The sequence below is a fragment of the Halichoerus grypus genome, chromosome 9 (genome assembly GCF_964656455.1).
Source record: "Halichoerus grypus chromosome 9, mHalGry1.hap1.1, whole genome shotgun sequence".
Lineage (NCBI taxonomy): Eukaryota > Metazoa > Chordata > Mammalia > Carnivora > Phocidae > Halichoerus > Halichoerus grypus.
In genome coordinates, this window is record NC_135720.1 from 99,010,589 (window position 1) to 99,025,123 (window position 14,535).

Below are 14,535 nucleotides of genomic sequence, written 5' to 3' on the forward strand. Positions count from 1 at the left end.
ATTAGTAGCCCATATTATCTGTATAGAGCCTTCCTACTATTTATTAAACTGAAATATTCATCATTTTTGTTTCATGTGTATATTTTACAACATGGAAAATTTCATGTAAAATGGAATCATTTACTTTGTGATGAAATTTGGAACTGCAGCAGAATCCCTGCTTTATTCTATTTTATTTCAAAAACTTTTTAATCCATGAATAATGGTAAAATTTAAAAAATGGAACTAGATAAACACATGAAATCACAATTCATTACTTTTACATTTATTTTAAGCTCTTCTATGGTATAACTATAAAACCCCTTTATCATAGAATTCCTTAGCAGTGTCTTCTCTTAATTGAATTTAGTTTAGAAAATTTAGTGTTTCATTGATTCTGGTTCTTTTCTGTACAAGATTGAAGATAAAGATCAAATAATTTTAAGAATTATTGTTAGGTACAAATATTTTGTGTGCTCTCTCCATGAAAAATCTCGAGCAGTTTCCTCTCAATTAAAAATAATACTAATATTTTCCATGGGATTATAATATGGCAGACTTTTTGAAAGTTATTGAAATGTGTTAGTAAGAGGACAATATTTTCATGCTAAACTTGTATTAGGAGTCCAGATATTATTAAAATAATTTTTTTCATAGATGATGACCTACATCTTTATTTGCCCAGAAGTCTGAAAATTGTTAACAATAGAAAGGTCAGTACCATGTGGTACCAATCAGGTTTCTTGACACATTCAGGTTTAAATGGACCAAACTTTCATTCAATTAGCCCCGGGCTTTTGCAGCCAGGAACCTCTTGTTTTCAGTGTCTTAACTAAAGGACAAGGAAGGTATAAGAACAAGCTATAAAAGAAGGAAGGATCTTAAAAGCAAAAGTCTTCTCTGATCATCCTGGTTTTGTTTTCTTTATTGAACACAGACCCCAATGCTTCTGTGCATCTAAAGGTTTAGAACACAGCCATGAGGCATGTTGAAGAAGCATAAAGGTAGAAAAAGAACGGCTCTTACTGTAACCACACAATCATTGGCCACTAGCGCTTCAAGGAGCCTCCACAAGTCCCCTGGGCTCCCCTCCTGTCTCTGAGGGGCAAGGGTTCCTGGAAACATCACTGTTCCTATTCCCGTGCTTTTCCAGGCAGAACAATAGCACTGCTTTCCTTCGGGAGCCCGAGAGTGGCAAAGCTACCCTTTCCTGTGTCCATCCTGCCCCAAGCCACTAAGTGCAAGTCTATTTCCTTGAACTGTTAGGTTGGGGACGTGAAGAAAATGAATAGAAGAGTGCATCTCTTAGCTCTTCCATATTATGCTGTCTCTTCTTAGTTATGGGTTGGGGAAGGTCCTAGGGTGGGGTGGGAATGCTCATACATAAAGAGGGCAGACTTTTCTGGAATTTTTAAATACCACCAAGGCACTGGTAGTTAAGTGGGCTAGGGGTGACCAAAATTTTAGGATTTCTGTCAATTCATAGGATAAAGATTCGTGACTGCCCTTTTCAGTTCCCAAAGCATTTATTGATGGATTGCCAGACTGGTCTATTTAATGGAAAGAGGCACTCTTCTGTTACCAGGGGATTAAGTGAAGAAACACTGGAGCTGTAAGCACTGGTGGCAGATTCCAGTTGGTCATGCTTTCTAATCCCTAACTACATAGTTGGATAAGAAAGTGCATCAGTTAGACGTGAAAAAGCATGTGCTGCCCCTCCAGAGTCCAGAAGTGCTTAAAAACTGTGATGTATAGAATCCGGAACAATAAGTTACGTGCACAAAAAGAGTTTATCATAACATAAAACTGAAAAGTGACAATTTCATCACACGGTTACACTGCTGTTTTCCTTTTTTTTCTTTTTTTTGGGGAAGTTTTGTCCTTTTTGTTTCATTTTTCATTTCCATTTTTGTTTTTTATGGAGGGTTGGGGGAGGGTAGAGATGTAGTCCACTGAAGATTAATCACCCTCAATGATATATATATTAGAAAAAATATCAGCAGCAAGACTCTCTAGAAATAGATTCTGTTTGATGTAGCTAGTCTGTCTTTTCTGTTTTGCCCTCTTTCACGGCAGCCTCTGAAGTTTTCCGCAGGGGGGCTTTCTCCGAGTTGGCATGTCCTTGGCCAGAATCTGCCGCTCCGCCATTTTTGTGGGTAGTGTGCTTTTCCAAGTAGTTCAGCATTTCACTGAGGACTGTTTGGAAAGTGCTTAGGGCTGCACATATTGCTGGAGTCCCAAAGCCATGAGTGATCAAACTGGAAATGAGAAGTGGTAGGGAAAAAGAGATGAACAACTTAGAGTATGATACAGAACAAGCATTTGATCCAGAACATTCAATGAAACAGGCCTTCATTGTGTTCCTAAGTGGTGTCAAGCATTAGAAAAGATAGAACACAAGTCAATGTATCGCTTTTGACCATAAGAAATTCAGGATGCATTTAGAAGATTTGTCATTGATAGACTTGATATACACTAATGATCAGCAAGCCTAAGTAATTAACACATGATTTGGCTCTGATTCTCTCTCTCATTAAAAAAGCCCCAAAATTACAACTTTCTGTATGTGGGGATCATCTCATTTTTAAGAATGGCATATATGCTGGTATGAGCACAGATCGCACAAGAAGTAAAGGCTGACTGAGTAGGCTTGACGGCTAGCTGTTCCTCCAACTTCGTTCTTCTCTTCTTCGTAGTAACAAAGTTTTATCTGGGTACACGGTCATCTAGCTGGAGACTACATTTTTAAGCTTTCCTTGCAGTTACATTTGGACATGGGACAAACTTCCCACAATAGAACATGAGGAAGTGTTGTATGTGATTCCCACCTGCTTAAAAGGAAATTGAGTGCCCTTTATTTTTCTCTCAAAATACTTAAGCAGCTCTGCAGATGAAGATAATCACCTTAGTGGAGGGGGAGGATAGAACAAGACTGAAGAAACCCACTCACCTTCAGTGTCCTCAGTGAGAGAAAAATAAAATTCTATCTTATGTAAGCCACTCTATGTTTGGGTTTTAACAGCTAACTAATTAACTAATAATCAGAAATAATGAGAAAATGTAGGGAGTGTTGTTGGCAACTTCAGCACAGGTAACTCTTCCAGTCATGACAAATACCATCTCTAGCTGAGCAAATGCGTAATTGTAGATTCACTCTTGTGAACAGACCCCCCCCCCCACCCCAGCTTGTTCATTTGGTCAATTGTTTCTGAAGTGAAACTCTGCCAGGTTGCTCCCCATAATTAATACCTTGTAATAATATAGAAAGATATGCTTGACATATATTATGCATATGTTATAATGTATACAACATAGTATATATATTATACATTCAATAAACAGAGCTATTAACTGCTCACAAGTCCTAGTATCATTGTTATGACATTTGCAGTTTTTAATCATCCTCCATAATATGTTAACTAGCTTGTTACCCTTCGTAAGGTATGTAATCTTTAGGAGCAAAAATAAGGAGATTTTAAAACAATGCAAATGAAGGATTTACGGTCCAAGGTAGCCTGCTGATATGCCTGAGTGGTGATAATAATAGGATCTATCACATGGAATTGCTTATATTAGTCCATAAAAAGGGCTCAGGATGATGCCAGACCTATAGTAAGTGTTCAATAAATGGTAGATATTGTTGGCTATGGGATATTCATGGTAGGAGTAAAATTTTCTGCATGTCTCACATTATACTCCACAGGTTGCTAGCATCTTTCATCTGAACATTTTACAAAGCCTGCTCTGTGCCTAGGTCATAATCAACATATATTACAAAGGAAAGTCTTCAGTCTTCAATTATTTAGAAAATAAGAATGGTTAGTGCTTAGACAACTATGCTCGCCAAAATTTGAAGTATAAAACATCATCATAGTTCAAGCATCTGCATATCTTTGCTACAGTATCTTGCATTGCTGAGCCGGAAAACTGACCTCAGCTCCATTTCTCAATGAGATAACTAGAAGGGAATCCATATGCTTTAAGATCTATCAGGGAATCTGGACAACAAATGGAATTGATTGGTGTGGTGGGAGAATTAATCATGGCTGCATCCACAAAGACAACTGAGTGAAGCCATTCATCAATGTCGAAATGCTTGGCTCTGGTTACAAACTGCCTTTCTTGCTCATGCTTTATTCCTGTTTCGAGCTCCTTGTACCCACTGGATGAATTTTATTTTCCTCTATAGTGCCATGTTCTCTTGGTGGGGACCACCCTCTTTATCTATGGCAGAGTATGCAGAATTTAGTTTCACTAGGTTAAATATTAAAGTTAATAAGCCAATATTTGAATTTTGAACATATGCCAGGCCCTGTTCTATGTGCTTCATTCTGCATCACCTTCTATAATCCTGGAAACAACACTAAAAATTAGGTATTATTTCCATTTTTACAGATGAAGACACTAATGTGCAGAGGTAAGTAATTTGTCTGAGAAATCTAATATTCTGTATTGCCTCTGTGCTTATGTTCTCAGGATGTGGGTGTGTTTTATTTATTTATTTATTTTTTTAAGGAAAGTCACATTCTGTTGGCAGTTTTAGCTTAGTTTCTCAAATTTTGTTCTGTAGGCAGACTTGTAGGCCCGGAAGGTGAGAATTCTTCTTACTCTTCTAAGATCAGGGTTTTGAAAAATCAAGTACAAAATGAGTAGGCCTATAGAAATGCTTTAATTCTCCATGTGGAGAAGAGGTGTCCCCATAATGAAAGATTCTTAAGCTGGTCTCCTTTCTTGGCTGATGGCCTTGCTTGCTTCTATACAATGCACTATCAGCAGGATGCCCTGTCACCTCTGCCCTGCACTGAGAACCAGGCATGCCAAGTCTTCACACCAGCTCTGACTTCAGGCACTTTGTGATCTGGAAGAAGTTATTTAGCTTGGTAAGATGACAGTGGTCTGACTAGGACATCTGCAAGTTCTTTCCAACCCTAACCTTCAATCCACAGGTGTTAATGCTCTTTTTTAAACCCAGGACATGGAGAGAAGGTTATGGATATTGGAAGACCACTGGGCTGAACAGAGAAGTCTAAAATTGATTGTGGAATCTTCAACACGAGAAAAGTAACTTTATGTTGTATACGTGAAACTTAATATAACATTATATGTTAATTACACTTAAATAAAAATAAACAAAACTTTAAAAAAAGTAAAGTAACTGCTTGAAATGTTATCTTTCAACACGGGAAACATCACGTAAATTGTTAGTTTTCTTCATTTAACATTACCTGCACATCAAAAAACATACATGGCACACTGCATAGGATGATAATAAGTACAAAAGATAGCTTCTGTTCTAGCAGTTTTCAGTGAGGTTTATTAATCTAAGTAATTAAAGTAATTTAATATTGTATTAGAATAGCACAGAAAAAAAGTGTGAAATCACAGGATGATTAAAAGGAATTTCTAGAAATATCATGCTATTCTGTTGGCCCCAACCACTCCAGAAAAATAGGTGTATATCTCATTCATAGTGACATACAAAAAGGTGAAAAGGAATAATGTAGAATCTATAGAAAAATAAAAGAAAAAACAGAAATAATAAGGCTGACTTTCAGTCCTAGACAGAAAATAAACTGAGGTCATCTGTTAGTCAAATCTCCAAAATCTTTGATAACAGAGATCAATTTTGCCTTTAGAAAATATTATTTTTCAGCCACAGACTTAACATTGACATTATACTTGGCATTTGCATATATTTTCATCAGATTAACAGGAGAGGGATTTCACAGGCAAATATTACCTGGGTTAAATAGTAGCCATGAACAGTTGAAGTAGGTAGTCAAAATTTAGAAGTTTTTCTAAATTCAAATTCATCTAAAAGTGTATCCTCAGGAATGAGACAAGTGAAAGAGACAACTAGCATTGCGCTCAATGTGTCCTCTTCATGCCACATTTTCAAAATCGTTCCTGAAGTTGGCAGCCAGTATGAATGCTGTTATCAGATTTCCTATCATATTTGCATTTCTCAGTTCTCCTGCCTCCCCCCTTTACAATCATGTGTTCTATTTCTTTATTTTTGAAAAGCTTATCTCAGGCTCCTCTCTTCTCTATCCCCAAACCTGTGATGGTCATTCCTATTTGGGCACCTTTGTTTGTCCTCCCTTTTCTTCTCAGCTGATCTAAAGTCCACTGACCCATCAAGTCTCCTTGGATGATATTGAAAAAAACGTGTTCATTTCCTGGTCCTTTAAGACACTGAAAAAGATTTGCTCCTGCCAAAGGATAGAAACTTGCCAAAATGGTAAGAGAACTTAAACAGACTTTTTAGGAGAAAGGAGTAACATTCCCCCCCACCTCCACCCCCTACCACCACCAAATTGTAAAACTAGAGCCTGGAAAGACAATGGGAAGACAAAGACAGGGGAGGGTAAGATCTCAGTCACCAGAAGGAGGAGGACTGGAAGCCATATGCTTGGCCTCACAGCCCAGTGATAACCAAAGTACGCTAGATCTTAATAGAGTGGCAAATAAGATGCTGTATGTGTCTCTAAAAGTTTGCGGTTTGAGCTCTTACTATAAATTGGTAATCTAAAGTTATAGTCCCATCTTAAAAATACACAAGAGTTGTTAAAATAAAACAAACCACAAAGGAACAGCAACTACAAAAACAAACAGGGCTGAGATGGGTCACTACTATCATCAACCTATACTCTTCCTGACACTGTCGGTTGCCAGCACTCAGTTACTGAGGCAGGAGCCTCAGGGGAGAGTGGTGGTAGGGGGCGGGGTACCTCAGTGTCTGGAATGATTGGCTTACCAAAAGGCTAAAGTTTCCCTGGCTTCATTTGGGAGTCTCTGAAGCCCAGGGTAGTAGGATTCAGTGTAAGGTTAGGTTCCAAGAATGGGAAAGAGGAACGTGGCAGAGAAGGGAGGGGAAGGGAGGGACGATGGTGCGATCTCAGCAGAGGAAAGACTAAATGGTAATTAAGATACTTTGCTTTCTTTTCAAACAGTTTAATGTTTAAAACTGTCAATGATATAATGAATGCAGTTGAGACTTTTTTTTTTAAGTATAGGAAACTCCTAATTCAGGATAAAGAAAACAGGCATGTGTTTTTGAGACACCGGAGTTGTTAGGTAATCTTTGAAAAATCTTGGAAGATGGAGAGAAGTTGTGAAATAGAACAGAGCAACTGCCTTAATAATCAAAGCGGGGGGGGGGGGTTGTTGGATGGAAAGAGACAGATTTTAGGAACTCCAGTTTATTAAATTACATTTAATTCATCCCTTAACAAGTTCCTTGCAATGGGACATTTAAAAAAGAAAAGATTTATTTATTTTAGAGAGAGAAAGAGAGTAGGGAGGGACAGAGGGGGAGGGAGAGGGAGAGAGAGAGAGAATCTCCAGCAGACTCTGCGCTAAGCTGAACTCAGAGCAGGGCTCGATCTCAGGACCTTGAGATTACGACCCTGAGCAGAAACCAAGAGGGGAATGCTTAACTGACTGTGCCACCCAGGTACTCCTATAACGGGACATTTTTAACATCAGGTACATGGAATGTAAGTTTACATAAGGTAAGATTTATCCTTTTTAGGAATACAGACTGTTGAATTTTGACAAACCCATGCAGTTGTGTAACCACTATGATTACCCAAAACATTTTCTCATGTTCCTTGTCCGTCAACCCCTTCTCCCCAGGCTCCTGGGAATCAGCGCTCTAATTTCCATCCCTGTAGTTATTACTTTTTCCCAATTGTCCTATAAACTGAATAATCAAGTCTATAGACTATTACAACTTGGCATAATAATTTTGAGATTCATCCATGTTGTGGTGTTTATCAGTAGATTATTTTTTATTGCTGGTTAAGTATTCCATTGAATGGATTTATTACCATTTGTTCATATAATGGGTCCTTACAATTCTGAAGTGTTAATATTTTAAAAAGGGAAGTGACCACAGAGGTGTTTAGTAAGGAGCCCAATAAAGTAACTGTATTTTTTAAAAGATTTTTTTTTTTATTTTTAAGTAATCTCTACACCCAATGTAGGGCTTCAACTTACAACCCTGAGATCAATAGCTGCATGGTCCACTGACTGAGCCAGCCAAACACCCCAGTAACTGTATTTTTTTTTTAACAAAGTGTTATTAAAGGACTAACAATGCATTTTACTATAGGATTTAAGCAATGCATCTGACAAAAATTTCCCCAAATACCATGTGATAAGTTGAGAGGACAAGTGAACTAGATGGGAGCCGACTTAGGGAAACTCACAGCTGGTTGGGCAATGATGCCCGAAGTGTAGACCTCGGGCATTTGTCAACCTTGAAGTGTGTTTCCAGTGGAGTGCTGGAAGACTCTCCCATGCATCCCACTCTGCTTGCCATGTTAATTGACAATGTGATTGAAGGCATCTTAGATTTAAGTGCTGGCATTAAAATAGAGAGGAAAATTCCTACATTGGATAATGGAACCAAAATTAAAAAAAAATTTTTTTGTGGTAAAAAAGCATTGGTGGTGGGCAAAAACAAAGGTGTGAAATTTAGGGGAGATTAAGGAAAACCTATCCATTTGCAGTATGCTGACAGAGAGATCTGACCCAAGAGCAATTCTTAGGGAAAGGCTCACCAAATCAGTAAATCTAAGTTAAAAAAAAAAAAAAAGCAAGGGTCAAAATTTGAGGTTTGGATCACAGCTAGTCAGGCTTAGAAGTTATATTCACCTTAAACTATTCTCTCTCTCTCTCTCTCTCTCTCTAACTAGATTCCAGCTCATTGATTTCATTTTCCTATTACTAATTTCACACTGAGGAGCAGGAAGGTTCTGACAACTTACCATGAGCAACACAATTACCCACTGAGAAAATCCAGACTGCTATAGTTTATGGCACCCGATGTCAGAGAAAATGCAACTTCTATTTAATAGTCATGGTCTTAATTTTATTCATGGTTTTATAAACTCTTATTCTGCCAGATCCCCCAATTAACACTCTCAAGAGCATCTTTGTGCAACATAAACCATCTTTTCAAATTGGCTGAGCTCAGGAAGACAGTAACTATGCTGGATCCAAAAGGTGAAATTCTACTTTTGACTTTCCCCCTGAGTGTTAGGATATGTTCACATTTCAGCAATTGGAGGGATAGCTTAGAGCAGAACCACAATTTTTAGGGAGAGGGTATGTTTGTGTGTGCACATGGACCTGTGGACTTACACTGTTTTTTGTCTTTTTATAAGGTGGCATTCTGGGGGCACCTGGGTGGCTCAGCCTGTTATGCATCAGACTCTCGACCTCAGCTCAGATCATGATCTCAGGGTTGTGAGTTCAAGCCCCAAGTTGGGCTCCACGTTGGGCAGGGAGCTTACTTAAGATAAATACATAAATGAATGAATGAAGGAAGGAAGGAAGGAAGGAATAAAATAAAAATAAAATAAAATATAAGGTGACATTCTGATCTCTTCTTGACCAATGGGCTTGACCTGAGTAAGATTATAGATTTCAACTTTTTAAGGGAAATGTATTGCAACAGTTCAAACTGTATTCTCTATCAGTAGGGCTAAAAATGAAGAAATGGAGACAGAAATGACAGAGGTAAAAACAGAAGGTGGAAAAGAAGAAATTGCTATTTGAAAGAGAATAAATTATAATCCTCTCTTCTTTTTCCCTGTGTGATTTTGCTAATAAGACATTAGGAACAATCCAGGTTTAACTCAGCGTTTATGCTTATAAACTACTTGCCATGAAAGATAAGAATCTATCAGGAAACTTCTGCATAATAGAAATTTCACAAACTTCTCTTCACACCTTGTGATCTCTCATTAAGTACATTTTTTACTTGTGGCTAAGGCCTTATAAGTTCATCTTGAAAATCTCCAGGGGTGGCTGGGTGGCTCAGTCGGTTAAGTGTCTGCCTTCAACTCAGGTCACGATCCTGGGGTCCTGGGATTAAGCCCAGCATTGAGCCCCACATGGAGCCCCGCATCAGACTCCCTGCTCCATGGGGGGGCCTGCTTCTCCCTCTCCGTCTGCCTGCTGCTTCCCCTGCCTTTGCCCACGTGCTTTCTCTCTCTCTGTCAAATAAATAAATAAAATCTTTTATTAAAAAAAAAAAAAGAGAAAATCTCCAAAGCTTCAAATTAATAGAGGATTCTGAAAAGACAACTACCTAAGGAACAAGAGCTATTTTACTTTCCTTAATCTAAGTAAATATGGTTTATACTTCAGGAGCTTTGTTGTATGCTCGAGAATTGTTACAAAGCTGTTTCCATATTGTTCGAGCTGTCCTTCAGAAATGCTTTATCATTACTTTTAATTGATTTGTCTAAACTAATTTAAATTAAAACATTAAAGCTATTTTCTAAAACATAGCCTAAAGCAAACGCCTATGGAATCTTCCGCTGAACTGTTCCTATCTAAAGAGCTGGGCTTAGGATCCAGCACATCCTTTCCAAATACTCATAAGGAAACACTGGTTTAAAACGTATTGAAAAGGTGGGGCACCTCGCTGGCTCAGTCAGTAGAGCATGTGACTCTTGATCTTGGGGTTGTGAATTCAAGCCCCACATTGGGTGTGGAGCCAATTTAACAAACAAACAAAAAAAAAGTGAGGAATAACAAATAAATAAATAAAATATATTGAAAAGGAAATGGCAGCCTCATTAGTATTTCCTACTGAAACTAGGTCACTCAGGTGTGTCTGACAACAATGGATGGCATTTTCTAGCTTTCTTTTGGGATACAAAAAGCTGAACATAATTAGATACTATTGAGCTACAAACTAGTAGACTGAACATCAGTAGAAAATAGCCCACCGCCGGTGAGCGACAGCCTCGCGTGCTGTGGACGGGGCACAGACTCGCAGACCGGTAGCGTCGGGAAAGGACTTTAAGGCAGCCCCCAGGGTGGAGGACCAGACCGGCGGGGTCGTGCGCAAGCGAACTGTAGCCCCCCGGACAGAAACCGGAGCGACGGTCGCGCAAACGCAAACTGCAGCCTCCGAGACGGAAACCCCGTGCGCCGGGGTCGTGCCGGTGAACTTCAACCCCGGGGGGTGGAAACCCCAAGCAGCGGAGTGGCGGGCGCTCAAGCTGGGAGCGGCTGGCGGTTTTAGAAGCCCAAAGGGCAGAGATGTGCCCTGACCTGGAGGCAGGACTGGGGGCGCTGCGGAGGGGCGCACAACCCAGGAGCTGCAGTTTATAGCAGCACAGACAGAAACGGAGACAGGGTGGCCTGGAGAGCTCACTGAAGAACAGACTGCGATCTCTCTGCTCTGAGGCAGAGGGTTGGAAACGGTCTCTTCTGCTCTGACTTGCGGAAGAGACGTGGAAAGCCGCCAGGGAAAGGAGCCAGAGAACAAAAGCCCCAAAGACTGATTCCCACTGAGCCCATCCCCCGCCACAGGGGCGCAGGGCAACTCCGCCCAAACAGGGTTGCCTGAGTAACAGTGCGGCAAGCCCCTCCCGCAGAAGATAGGCTGGGAAAACAAGAGGCCAGCAACCCTAAGGTCCCAAGAAAACAGGTGCATCTTGCTTGGGTTCGGGTCAATAATTTGGACTCTATACATTCCCTCAAACACCCATCAACAGAATGACTAGGAGGAGGAGCCCCCAAAACAGTAAAGACTCAGAGATTATGACTTATGCTGCAGATTTACAAATGGATGCAGACATAACCAAGATGTCAGAGATGGAATTCAGGCTAGCAATTGTGAAGACAATGGCTAGAATGGAGAAATCAATTAATGGCAACATAGAGTCTCTAAGGGCAGAAATAAAAGGGGAATTGGCAGAACTTAAAAATGCTATCAATGAGATCCAATCCAATCTAGATAATCTAACAGCTAGGGTAACTGAGACAGAAGAGAGAATAAGCGATCTGGAAGACAGTATAATAGATAAAAAGGGAAAAGAGGAGGCCAGGGAAAAACAACTCAGAATCCATGAAAATAGAATCAGAGAAATAAGTGACACCATGAAGCGTTCTAATGTCAGAATAATTGGAATCCCGGAGGGAGTGGAGAGAGAGAGAGGGCTAGAAGATGTAGTTGAGCAAATCGTAGCTGAGAACTTCCCTAATCTGGGGAATGAAACAAACATTCGAGTCCTAGAGGCAGAGAGGACCCCTCCTAAGATCAAGGAAAACAGGCCAACACCCCGGCATGTAATAGTAAAACTTGCAAATCTTAGAACCAAGGAAACCATCTTAAGGGCAGTTAGGGGGAAGAGATTCCTTACGTACAGAGGGAGGAACATCAGAATAACGTCAGACCTATCCACAGAGACCTGGCAAGCCAGAAAGGCCTGGCAAGACATATTCAGAGTACTAAATGAGAAGAACATGCAACCAAGAATACTTTATCCGGCAAGGCTTTCATTTAGAATGGATGGAGAGATGCAGAGCTTCCACGACCGGCAGAAGTTGAAAGAATATGTGACCACTAAGCCGGCCCTGCAAGAAATATTAAGGGGGTTCTATAAAAGGAGAAAGACCCCAAGAGTGATCTACAACAGAAATTTACAGGGACAATCTATAAAAACAACGTCTTCACAGGCAACATGATGACAATTAACTCATATCTTTCAATAATCACTCTCAATGTGAATGGCCTAAATGCTCCCATAAAACGGCACAGGGTTGCAGATTGGATAAAAAGACAGGACCCATCCATATGCTGTCTACAAGAGACTCATTTTGAACCTAAAGAGACATCCAGACTGAAAGTGAAGGGATGGAGATCCACCTTCCATGCCAGTGGACCTCAAAAGAAAGCTGGGGTACCAATTCTTATATCAGACAAATTAGATTTTAAACTAAAGTCTGTAATAAGAGACACAGAAGGACACTATATCATTCTTAAAGGGTCTATCCAACAAGAAGATCTAACAATTGTAAATATCTATGCCCCCAACATGGGAGCAGCCATATACATAAGCCAACTGTTAACCAAAATAAAGAGTCATATTGATAACAATAAGTTAATTGTAGGAGACCTCAATACTCCACTCTCAGCAATGGACAGATCATCTAAGCAGAAAATCAACAAGGAAACAAGAGCTTTGAATGATACATTGGACCAGATGGACCTCATAGATATTTACAGAACATTTCACCCTAAAACAACAGAATACTCATTCTTCTTGAGCGCACATGGAACTTTCTCCAGAATAGACCATATACTGGGTCACAAATCAGGTCGCAACCGATACCAAAAGATTGAGATTATTCCCTGCATATTCTCAGACCACAATGCTCTAAAGCTGGAACTCAATCACAAGAAAAAATTTGGCAGAAATTCAAACACTTGGAAGCTAAAGACCACTCTGCTCAAGAATGTTTGGGTCAACCAAGAAATCAGAGTCCAGAGTGCTAACCATTACACCATGGAACCTCAACCAAGAAATCAAAGAAGAACTTAAACAATTCATGGAAATCAATGAGAACGAAAACACATCGGTCCAAAACCTATGGGATACTGCAAAGGTGGTCCTAAGGGGGAAATACATAGCCATCCAAGCCTCACTCAAAAAAAACAGAAAAATCCCGAATTCACCAACTAAGTCTACACCTTCAAGAACTAGAGAAAAAGCAATAAATGACGCCTAAGCCAGGCATTAGAAGAGAAATAATTAAAATTAGAGCAGAAATCAATGAATTAGAAACCAGAAACACAGTAGATCAGATCAATGAAACTAGAAGTTGGTTCTTTGAAAGAATTAATAAGATTGATAAACCACTGGCCAGACTTATCCAAAAGAAGAGAGAAAGGACCCAAATTAATAAAATTATGAATGAAAGGGGGAGAGATCATGACTAACACCAAGGAAATAGAAACAATTATTAGAAATTATTATCAAAAACTATATGCCAATAAACTGAGCAATCTGGATGAAATGGAGACCTTCCTGGAAACCTATAAGCTGCCAAGACTGAAACAGGAAGAAATTGACAACCCGAATAGGCCAATAACCAGTAACGAGATTGAAGCAGTGATCAAAAACCTCCCAAAAAACAAGAGTCCAGGGCCTGATGGATTCCCTGGGGAATTCTACCAAACATTCAAAGAAAAAATAATACCTATTCTACTGAAGCTGTTTCAAAAAATAGAAACAGAAGGAAAACTTCCAAACTCATTCTATGAGGCCAGCATTACCTTAATCCCCAAACCAGGCAAAGACCCCAACAAAAAGGAGAATTTCAGACCGATATCTCTGATGAATATGGATTCCAAAATCCTCAACAAAATCCGAGCTAATAGGATCCAACAATACATTAAAAGGATCATCCACCACGACCAAGTGGGATTTATCCCCGGGATGCAAGGGTGGTTCAACATTCGCAAATCAATCAATGTGATAGAACACATTAATAAGAGGAGGGAGAAGAACCATATGGTCCTCTCAATTGATGCAGAAAAAGCATTTGACAAAATACAACATCCTTTCCTGATCAAAACTCTCCAGGGTATAGGGATAGAGGGAACATTCCTCAAGCTCATAAAACCCATCTATGAAAAACCCACAGCGAATATCATCCTCAATGGGGAAAAGCTGAGAGCCTTTCCCTTAAGATCAGGAACACGTCAAGGGTGCCCACTCTCACCACTGTTGTTCAACATAGTAC

At 39.7% G+C, this 14,535-nt stretch overlaps 1 protein-coding gene across 1 annotated transcript in view; it reads right to left on the reverse strand.

Annotated features, from left to right (window-relative positions):
- Positions 1–730: 730 nt before the first annotated feature.
- The window catches only part of TFAP2D (transcription factor AP-2 delta), a 61,858-nt gene continuing 48,053 nt past the window's right edge, over positions 731–14,535 (reverse strand). The window contains exon 7 of the mRNA XM_078054412.1: positions 731–2,237. Coding sequence (XP_077910538.1) covers positions 2,018–2,237 — 220 coding nt within the window. The 3' untranslated portion in view covers positions 731–2,017. The remainder of the gene's footprint in view (positions 2,238–14,535) is intronic.